The sequence below is a fragment of the Eleutherodactylus coqui genome, chromosome 1, assembly GCF_035609145.1.
Source record: "Eleutherodactylus coqui strain aEleCoq1 chromosome 1, aEleCoq1.hap1, whole genome shotgun sequence".
NCBI classification, from domain to species: Eukaryota; Metazoa; Chordata; class Amphibia; order Anura; family Eleutherodactylidae; genus Eleutherodactylus; species Eleutherodactylus coqui.
The window spans coordinates 536,161,016-536,172,675 of NC_089837.1; the positions used below are offsets into that span (position 1 = coordinate 536,161,016).

Below are 11,660 nucleotides of genomic sequence, written 5' to 3' on the forward strand. Positions count from 1 at the left end.
TAATAACTATGTATAGATATATCAGGGTCAGTACAGAGATCTCTCCCATCATCTGTTATACCCAGGACTGTAACAAGGGGGCGCTGTAATAACTATGTATAGATATATCAGGGGTCAGTACAGATATTTCTCCCATCATCTATTATACCCAGGACTGTAACAAGGGGGCGCTCTAATAACTATGTATAGATATATCAGGGGTCAGTACAGAGATCTCTCCCATCATCTATTATACCCAGGACTGTAACAAGGGGGTGCTCTAATAACTATGTATAGATATATCAGGGGTCAGTACAGAGATCTCTCCCATCATCTATTATACCCAGGACTGTAACAAGGGGGCGCTCTAATAACCATGTATAATATATCAGGAGTCAGTACAGAGATCTCTCCCATCATCTATTATACCCAGGACTGTAACAAGGGGGCGCTCTAATAACTATGTATAATATATCAGGGGTCAGTACAGAGATCTCTCCCATCATCTATTATACCCAGGACGGTAACAAGGGGGCGCTCTAATAACTATGTATAGATATATCAGGGGTCAGTACAGAGATCTCTCCCATCATCTATTATACCCAGGACGGTAACAAGGGGGCGCTCTAATAACTATGTATAGATATATCAGGGGTCAGTACAGAGAACTCTCCATCATCTATTATACCCAGGACTGTAACAAGGGGGCGCTCGAATAACTATGTATAATATATCAGGGGTCAGTACAGATACCTCTCCCATCATCTATTATACCCAGGACTGTAACAAGGGGGCGCTCTAATAACTATGTATAGATATATCAGGGTCAGTACAGAAATCTCACCCATCATCTATTATACCCAGGACTGTACGGAGATCTCCCCTATCATCTATTATACCCCGGACTGTAACAAGGGGGCGCTCTAATAACTATGCATAGACATATCAGAGGTCAGTACAGAAATCTCACCCATCATCTATTATACCCAGGACTGTACGGAGATCTCCCCTATCATCTATTATACCCCGGACTGTAACAAGGGGGCGCTCTAATAACTATGTATAATATATCAGGGGTCAGTACAGAGATCTTTCCCATCATCTATTACACCCAGGACTGTAACAAGGGGACGCTCTAATAACTATGTATAGATACATCAGGGGTCAGTACAGAGATCTCTCCCATCATCTATTATAGCCAGGACTGTAACAAGGGGGCGCTCTAATAACTATGTATAATATATCAGGGGTCCGTACAGAGATCTCTCCCATCATCTATTATACTCAGGACTGTAACAAGGAGGCATTCTAATAACAGTGTATATATATATATATATATATATATATATATATATATATATATATCAGGGGTCTGTACAGAGATCTCTGCCATCATCTCTTATACCCAGGACTGTAACAAGGGGGCGCTCTAATACCTAGGTATAGATATATCAGGGGTCAGTACAGAGATCTCTCCCATCATCTATTATACCCAGGACTGTAACAAGGGGGTGCTCTAATAACTATGTATAGATATATCAGGGGTCAGTACAGAGATCTCTCCCATCATCTATTATACCCAGGACGGTAACAAGGGGGCGCTCTAATAACTATGTATAGATATATCAGGGGTCAGTACAAAGATCTCTCCCATCATCTATTATACCCAGGACTGTAACAAGGGAGCTCTCTAATAACTACGTATAATATATCAGGGGTCAGTACAGAGATCTCTCCCATCATCTATTATACCCAGGACTGTAACAAGGGAGCTCTCTAATAACTATGTATAGATATATCAGGGGTCAGTACAGAGATCTCTCCCATCATCTATTATACCCAGGACGGTAACAAGGGGGCGCTCTAATAACTATGTATAGATATATCAGGGGTCAGTACAGAGAACTCTCCATCATCTATTATACAGAGGACTGTAACAAGGGGGCGCTCTAATAACTATGCATAGACATATCAGAGGTCAGTACAGAGATCTCACCCATCATCTATTATACCCAGGACTGTACGGAGATCTCCCCTATCATCTATTATACCCCGGACTGTAACAAGGGGGCGCTCTAATAACTATGTATAATATATCAGGGGTCAGTACAGAGATCTTTCCCATCATCTATTACACCCAGGACTGTAACAAGGGGGCGCTCTAATAACTATGTATAGATACATCAGGGGTCAGTACAGAGATCTCTGCCATCATCTCTTATACCCAGGACTGTAACAAGGGGGCGCTCTAATACCTAGGTATAGATATATCAGGGGTCAGTACACAGATCTCTCCCATCATCTATTATACCAGGACTGTAACGGGGCGCTCTAATAACTATGTATAGATATATCAGGGGTCAGTACAGAGATCTCTCCATCATCTATTATACCCAGGACTGTAACAAGGGGGCGCTCTAATAACTATGTATAATATATCAGGGGTCAGTACAGAGATCTCTTCCATCATCTATTATACCCAGGACTGTAACAAGGGGTCGCTCTAATAACTGTGTATAATATATCAGGGGTCAGTACAGAGATCTCTCCCATCATCTATTATACCCAGGACTGTAACAAGGGGGCGCTCTAATACCTATGTATAATATATCAGGGGTCACAACAGAGATATCCCCCATCATCTATTATACAGAGGAGTGTAACAAGGGGCGCTCTAATAACTATGTAAAGATATATCGGGGGTCAGTATAGAGATCTCCCCCATCATCTATAATACCGTGGACTCTAACAAGGGGGCGCTCTAATAACTATGTATAGATATATCAGGGTCAGTACAGAGATCTCTCCCATCATCTGTTATACCCAGGACTGTAACAAGGGGGCGCTGTAATAACTATGTATAGATATATCAGGGGTCAGTACAGAGATCTCTCCCATCATCTATTATACCCAGGACTGTAACAAGGGGGCGCTCTAATAACTATGTATAGATATATCAGGGGTCAGTACAGAGATCTCTCCCATCATCTATTATACCCAGGACTGTAACAAGGGGGCGCTCTAATAACTATGTATAGATATATCAGGGGTCAGTACAGAGATCTCTCCCATCATCTATTATACCCAGGACTGTAACAAGGGGGCGCTCTAATAACCATGTATAATATATCAGGAGTCAGTACAGATATCTCTCCCATCATCTATTATACCCAGGACTGTAACAAGGGGGCGCTCTAATAACTATGTATAATATATCAGGGGTCAGTACAGAGATCTCTCCCATCATCTATTATACCCAGGACGGTAACAAGGGGGCGCTCTAATAACTATGTATAGATATATCAGGGGTCAGTACAGAGAACTCTCCATCATCTATTATACAGAGGACTGTAACAAGGGGGCGCTCTAATAACTATGCATAGACATATCAGAGGTCAGTACAGAGATCTCACCCATCATCTATTATACCCAGGACTGTACGGAGATCTCCCCTATCATCTATTATACCCCGGACTGTAACAAGGGGGCGCTCTAATAACTATGTATAATATATCAGGGGTCAGTACAGAGATCTTTCCCATCATCTATTACACCCAGGACTGTAACAAGGGGGCGCTCTAATAACTATGTATAGATACATCAGGGGTCAGTACAGAGATCTCTCCCATCATCTATTATAGCCAGGACTGTAACAAGGGGGCGCTCTAATAACTATGTATAATATATCAGGGGTCCGTACAGAGATCTCTCCCATCATCTATTATACTCAGGACTGTAACAAGGAGGCATTCTAATAACAGTGTATATATATATATATATATATATATATATATATATATATATATATATATATATATATATATATATATATCAGGGGTCAGTACAGAGATCTCTGCCATCATCTCTTATACCCAGGACTGTAACAAGGGGGCGCTCTAATACCTAGGTATAGATATATCAGGGGTCAGTACAGAGATCTCTCCCATCATCTATTATACCAGGACTGTAACGGGGCGCTCTAATAACTATGTATAGATATATCAGGGGTCAGTACAGAGATCTCTCCATCATCTATTATACCCAGGACTGTAACAAGGGGGCGCTCTAATAACTATGTATAATATATCAGGGGTCAGTACAGAGATCTCTTCCATCATCTATTATACCCAGGACTGTAACAAGGGGTCGCTCTAATAACTATGTATAATATATCAGGGGTCACAACAGAGATATCCCCCATCATCTATTATACAGAGGAGTGTAACAAGGGGCGCTCTAATAACTATGTAAAGATATATCGGGGGTCAGTATAGAGATCTCCCCCATCATCTATAATACCGTGGACTCTAACAAGGGGGCTCTCTAATAACTATGTATAGATATATCAGGGTCAGTACAGAGATCTCTCCCATCATCTGTTATACCCAGGACTGTAACAAGGGGGCGCTGTAATAACTATGTATAGATATATCAGGGGTCAGTACAGATATTTCTCCCATCATCTATTATACCCAGGACTGTAACAAGGGGGCGCTCTAATAACTATGTATAGATATATCAGGGGTCAGTACAGAGATCTCTCCCATCATCTATTATACCCAGGACTGTAACAAGGGGGTGCTCTAATAACTATGTATAGATATATCAGGGGTCAGTACAGAGATCTCTCCCATCATCTATTATACCCAGGACTGTAACAAGGGGGCGCTCTAATAACCATGTATAATATATCAGGAGTCAGTACAGAGATCTCTCCCATCATCTATTATACCCAGGACTGTAACAAGGGGGCGCTCTAATAACTATGTATAATATATCAGGGGTCAGTACAGAGATCTCTCCCATCATCTATTATACCCAGGACGGTAACAAGGGGGCGCTCTAATAACTATGTATAGATATATCAGGGGTCAGTACAGAGATCTCTCCCATCATCTATTATACCCAGGACGGTAACAAGGGGGCGCTCTAATAACTATGTATAGATATATCAGGGGTCAGTACAGAGAACTCTCCATCATCTATTATACCCAGGACTGTAACAAGGGGGCGCTCGAATAACTATGTATAATATATCAGGGGTCAGTACAGATACCTCTCCCATCATCTATTATACCCAGGACTGTAACAAGGGGGCGCTCTAATAACTATGTATAGATATATCAGGGTCAGTACAGAAATCTCACCCATCATCTATTATACCCAGGACTGTACGGAGATCTCCCCTATCATCTATTATACCCCGGACTGTAACAAGGGGGCGCTCTAATAACTATGCATAGACATATCAGAGGTCAGTACAGAAATCTCACCCATCATCTATTATACCCAGGACTGTACGGAGATCTCCCCTATCATCTATTATACCCCGGACTGTAACAAGGGGGCGCTCTAATAACTATGTATAATATATCAGGGGTCAGTACAGAGATCTTTCCCATCATCTATTACACCCAGGACTGTAACAAGGGGACGCTCTAATAACTATGTATAGATACATCAGGGGTCAGTACAGAGATCTCTCCCATCATCTATTATAGCCAGGACTGTAACAAGGGGGCGCTCTAATAACTATGTATAATATATCAGGGGTCCGTACAGAGATCTCTCCCATCATCTATTATACTCAGGACTGTAACAAGGAGGCATTCTAATAACAGTGTATATATATATATATATATATATATATATATATATATATATCAGGGGTCTGTACAGAGATCTCTGCCATCATCTCTTATACCCAGGACTGTAACAAGGGGGCGCTCTAATACCTAGGTATAGATATATCAGGGGTCAGTACAGAGATCTCTCCATCATCTATTATACCCGGGACTGTAACAAGGGGGCGCTCTAATAACTATGTATAATATATCAGGGGTCAGTACAGAGATCTCTTCCATCATCTATTATACCCAGGACTGTAACAAGGGGTCGCTCTAATAACTATGTATAATATATCAGGGGTCAGTACAGAGATCTCTCCCATCATCTATTATACCCAGGACTGTAACAAGGGGGCGCTCTAATACCTATGTATAATATATCAGGGGTCAGTACAGAGATCTCTCCCATCATCTATTATACCAGGACTGTAACGGGGCGCTCTAATAACTATGTATAGATATATCAGGGGTCAGTACAGAGATCTCTCCATCATCTATTATACCCAGGACTGTAACAAGGGGGCGCTCTAATAACTATGTATAATATATCAGGGGTCAGTACAGAGATCTCTTCCATCATCTATTATACCCAGGACTGTAACAAGGGGTCGCTCTAATAACTATGTATAATATATCAGGGGTCAGTACAGAGATCTCTCCCATCATCTATTATACCCAGGACTGTAACAAGGGGGCGCTCTAATACCTATGTATAATATATCAGGGGTCACAACAGAGATATCCCCCATCATCTATTATACAGAGGAGTGTAACAAGGGGCGCTCTAATAACTATGTAAAGATATATCGGGGGTCAGTATAGAGATCTCCCCCATCACCTATAATACCGTGGACTCTAACAAGGGGGCGCTCTAATAACTATGTATAGATATATCAGGGTCAGTACAGAGATCTCTCCCATCATCTATTATACCCAGGACTGTAACAAGGGGGCGCTGTAATAACTATGTATAGATATATCAGGGGTCAGTACAGAGATCTCTCCCATCATCTATTATACCCAGGACTGTAACAAGGGGGCGCTCTAATAACTATGTATAGATATATCAGGGGTCAGTACAGAGATCTCTCCCATCATCTATTATACCCAGGACTGTAACAAGGGGGCGCTCTAATAACTATGTATAATTTATCAGCGGTCAGTACAGAGATCTCTCCCATCATCTATTATACGCAGGACTGTAACAAGGGGGCGCTCTAATAACTATGTATAGATATATCAGGGGTTAGTACAGAGATCTCTCCTATCATCTGTTATACCAGGACTGTAACAAGGGGGCGCTCTAATAACTATGTATAGATATATCAGGGGTTAGTACAGAGATCTCTCCTATCATCTGTTATACCAGGACTGTAACAAGGGGGCGCTCTAATAACTATGTATAGATATATCAGGGGTTAGTACAGAGATCTCTCCTATCATCTGTTATACCAGGACTGTAACAAGGGGGCGCTCTCTACATCTAGAGGATAGAAGGTTTCTACACAACATAGAAGGCGTTCTTTACGGTAAGGGTTGTGTCATATGACCTGATTTCTTCTGTGGAATCCGTGGTTAGTGTCCGCAGCAAGCGGCGTGCATTGATATGTAGAAATCACTTTCCTTCACACCGGAGGAAACAAGTTGTGATGTCCACCAGCGGAGGGAAAAACACAGCATGCTCTATTTTGCTGCAGACGCCACGCGGACGGCCATCTGACCCGCAGACCGCCTGCGGTTGACTTTGTGGATGGCTGCGGCGCCTGCATCATCACCTAGCGGGGAATACAAATGTTTAGAAGAATAAATCTGTGCCGCGCATGTCCGGCGGCGAGCGTCCGCTGTCACCCGCAGTACCATAAAAGGAAGTACGCAGGGTGGCCAGCCGGGGTCACAGGCAGATAACACTGCCGGAACCCGCATGGGAAATCCGGATTGTGTGTGTGAGCCGTGCCTAATAGCAGCGAGACTACGGATGTCTCTCCGGAGGACGCGGTGATGGGGGGCTCACTAGTTGGTCCTGGAGCGTAATAATGTTACGTTCCATCATGGAATATCAGATTGGAGTCGGGAAGGAGTTGTTTTCAGCTGACATCACAGAGAGGAGAGCCAGGCGTCTTGGGTGCTCCTACAGTGGGTAGAGGCGGAGCAACGGGGATCGGTGCGGCCGCCCCGTTCACTGGACGCAGGCAAGCGGTCAGCGGGGATACGGCCCGATTACACGTCTTACAGCATCCTGCAGGCGGTTACTATGTTACAGCAGCTCAGCAGACAGTATCACACAGGAAAGGATTAGATACAGCAGACAGTATCACACAGGAAAGGATTAGATACAGCAGACAGTATCACACAGAAGAGGATTAGATACAGCAGACAGTATCACACAGGAAAGGTTAAGATACAGCAGACAGTAACACGCAGGAGAGGATTAGATACAGCAGACAGTATCACACAGGAGAGGATTAGATACAGCAGACAGTATCACACAGGAAAGGTTAAGATACAGCAGACAGTAACACGCAGGAGAGGATTAGATACAGCACACAGTATCACACAGGAGAGGATTAGATACAGCAGACAGTATCACACAGGAAAGGTTAAGATACAGCAGACAGTAACACGCAGGAGAGGATTAGATACAGCAGACAGTATCTTGCAGGAGAGGATTAGATACAGCAGACAGTATCACACAGGAGAGGATTAGATACAGCAGACAGTATCACACAGGAGAGGATTAGATACAGCAGACAGTATCACACAGGAGAGGATTAGATACAGCAGACAGTATCACACAGGAGAGGATTAGATACAGCAGACAGTATCACACAGCAGAGGATTAGATACAGTGTCGTAGACATGATGATTAGTTAGTGTAATATGTCTATTGATTTGTATAAACTAGATGTATTACGCAGCTGTAGTGATTGAACTCTGTAGAGGCATCATTTCATTATGGTAATTGCTGGACAATGGCATGGTGAAAGATGTGTTCTATAAGGTTACCCTAATGTAAAGCTCCTCTTTAGCCTCTTAAGGATTAAAGTCACATTGCTATACTGTAAGACTGAAGAACTGTATCCACCTTGGGTATTTTCCCAGCGCTCCCCCACCCTCAACTTCTGAGACAAAGAAGCTAGAATTTGACTGACCACATGTTGAGGAGACAAAGACTGGCTCATACACTGGACTTGAGAGGGGTGTGGGATTCTATATGGCCCAACGAATGAAAACCTATATATGTTATCGATGTCATATGTTATACGCCCATAATGGGCAGGTATTATGTGTTTTAATAAACCTGAGGCTCTGAGCATTGTACGCCCAGATACGGTTTAGACCCGAGACCTATAGCTTGTGTCTGACTGGTTGTTGCAAGGCGTGCGCATGCCATACTACACAATTAGGATGCTACAGAACACCCCGAAACCTGCTGGAGAAACTGGTATCCAAAACAACAGCAGACAGTATCACACAGGAGAGGATTAGATACACGGCTCAGCAGACAGTATCACACAGGAGAGGATTAGATACACGGCTCAGCAGACAGTATCACACAGGAGAGGATTAGATACATGGCTCAGCAGACAGTATCACTCAGGATAGGATTAGATACACGGCTCAGCACACAGTATCACTCAGGATAGGATTAGATACACAGCTCAGAAGACAGTATCACACAGGATAGGATTAGATACACAGCTCAGCAGACAGTATCACACAGGAGAGGATTAGATACACGGCTCAGCAGGCAGTATCACACAGGAGAGGATTAGATACACAGCTCAGCAGACAGTATCACACAGGAGAGGATTAGATACACGGCTCAGCAGACAGTATCACACAGGAGAGGATTAGATACACGGCTCAGCAGACAGTATTACACAGGAGAGGATTAGATACATGGCTCAGCAGGCAGTATCACTCAGGATAGGATTAGATACATGGTTCAGTAGACAGTATCTCACAGCAGAGGATTAGACACACGGCTCAGCACAGTATCACACAGGATAGGATTAGATACACGGCTCAGCAGGCAGTATCACACAGGATAGGATTAGATACACAGCTCTGCAGACGGTATAACACAGGATAGGATTAGATACATGGCTCAGCAGACGGTATCACACAGGATAGGATTAGATACATAGCTCAGAAGACAGTATCACACAGGATAGGATTAGATACACGGCTCTGCAGACGGTATCACACATTAGATACACCATAGGTGGCCGCTGGTGGTACTCACAGTGGGTAGGAGAGGAGCGGGGGCAGGAGGCCGAGGAGGATGCCGGGTACGATGGCGCAGAGCTTCATGCTGGGCTGCGGTTCTGGCCGCTCGCTCCGCTGACCCGCTATATATACGCCATCTGATTACACAATCACCCCGGGGTGGGAAGGGGTTAATGATTAATTTTACTATTTCAGAAAGATGATATTTTTGCTCTGTGTTGTATATTTGGTGATCAGTACTAGACTGGCGCCTGACCGGAACAGAGTTGTGCCAAGACAGCCAAATTCCTGTGTGCCATCCACCCGCCTGCGCTCTTACTGCAACGGCAGACACTACCAAGTTCTGCAGTAAAGCTGCTGTTGAGGCACCATGTGGGCACATAAACTCCTCTGGCTGCTAAATCGCCTGGCATAGCCCAATCCCCAGTATGACAGTGTGACTGCTGCACCTCAGGCGGGCGTGTACCCTGCAGGCGATGCCATCTGATGAGCCTGGCATAGCCCAATCCCCAGTATGACAGTGTGACTGCTGCACCTGAAACGGAGCGTGGGCCCTACAGGCGCTGCTGTCCGGCGAGCCTGGCATAGCCCAATCCGCAGAATAACAGTGTAACTGCAGCACCTGGGGCAGGCGTGTACCCTGCAGGTGATGCCATCTGATGAGCCTGGCATAGCCCAATCCGCAGAATTATAGTGTGACTGCAACACCTGGGGCAGGTGTGTACCCTGCAGGTGATGCCATCTGATGAGCCTGGCATAGCTCTGTCCCCAGTATGGCAGTGTGACTGCAGCACCTAAAGCGGAGCATGGGCCCGGCGGGCGCTGCCGTCGGGTAAGCCTGGCATAGCCCAATCCGCAGTATAACAGTGTGACTGCAGCATTTAAGGCAGGCGTGTACCCTGCTGGCGCTGCCATCAGAGGAGCCTGGCATAGCCCAATCCCCAGTATGACAGTGTGACTGCTGCACCTGAAGCGGAGCGTGGGCCCTACGGGTGCTGCTGTCTGGTGAGCCTGGCATAGCCCAATCCACAGTATAAGAGTGTGACTGCAGCACCTGAGGCAGGCGTATGTATACCTTGCAGGCGATGCCATCTGATGAGCCTGGCATAGCCCAATCCGCAGTATAACAGTGTGACTTCAGCACCTGAGGCAGGCGTATACCTTGCAGGTGATGCCATCTGATGAGCCTGGCATAGCCCAATCCGAGGAATAACAGTGTGACTGCAGCACCTGAGGCAGGCGTGTACCCTGCAGGTGATGCCATCTAATGAGCCTGGCATAGCTCTGTCCCCATTATGGCAGTGTGACTGCAGCACCTAAAGCGGAGCGTGGGCTCGGCGGGCGCTGCCATGAGATCAGCCTGGCATCGGCTTGCTCCACCCCTTGCAGTAGTTGTTGGCTGTATTTCTCTGCCAACCTGCCCCCTTTTTGCAGGTGTTTACACCTTGTCCTCCGTCCAGGTCATTGGCGCTCATTGACAACAAATCACTAGCACTCGGCTCTCTGCGGTCACACGCCACACCGTTCCTCTTATATCCCCATCGTCCTCGGGCGTAACCAGGGTGTTGCTCCGCCTTAGGTGCTGCAGTCACACTGCCATACTGGGGACAGAGCTATGCCCGGCTCTTCAGATGACATCACCTGCAGGGTACACGCCTGCCTCAGGTGCTGCAGTCACCCTGTTATACTGCGGATTGGGCTATGCCAGGCTCACCAGACAGCAGCGCCCGTAGGGCCCACGCTCCGTTTCAGGTGCAGCAGTCACACTGTCATACTGGGGATAGCGCTATGCCAGGCTCATCAGATGGCATCGCCTGCAGGGTA

At 45.4% G+C, this 11,660-nt stretch overlaps 1 protein-coding gene across 1 annotated transcript in view; it reads right to left on the reverse strand.

Moving 5' to 3' along the window:
* LOC136591937 (hemopexin-like) overlaps positions 1–9,923 on the reverse strand; it is a 58,042-nt gene extending 48,119 nt beyond the window's left edge. Inside the window, exon 1 of the mRNA XM_066588560.1 lies at positions 9,853–9,923. Coding sequence (XP_066444657.1) covers positions 9,853–9,920 — 68 coding nt within the window. The 5' untranslated portion in view covers positions 9,921–9,923. The remainder of the gene's footprint in view (positions 1–9,852) is intronic.
* Between the last annotated feature and the right edge of the window lie 1,737 nt (positions 9,924–11,660).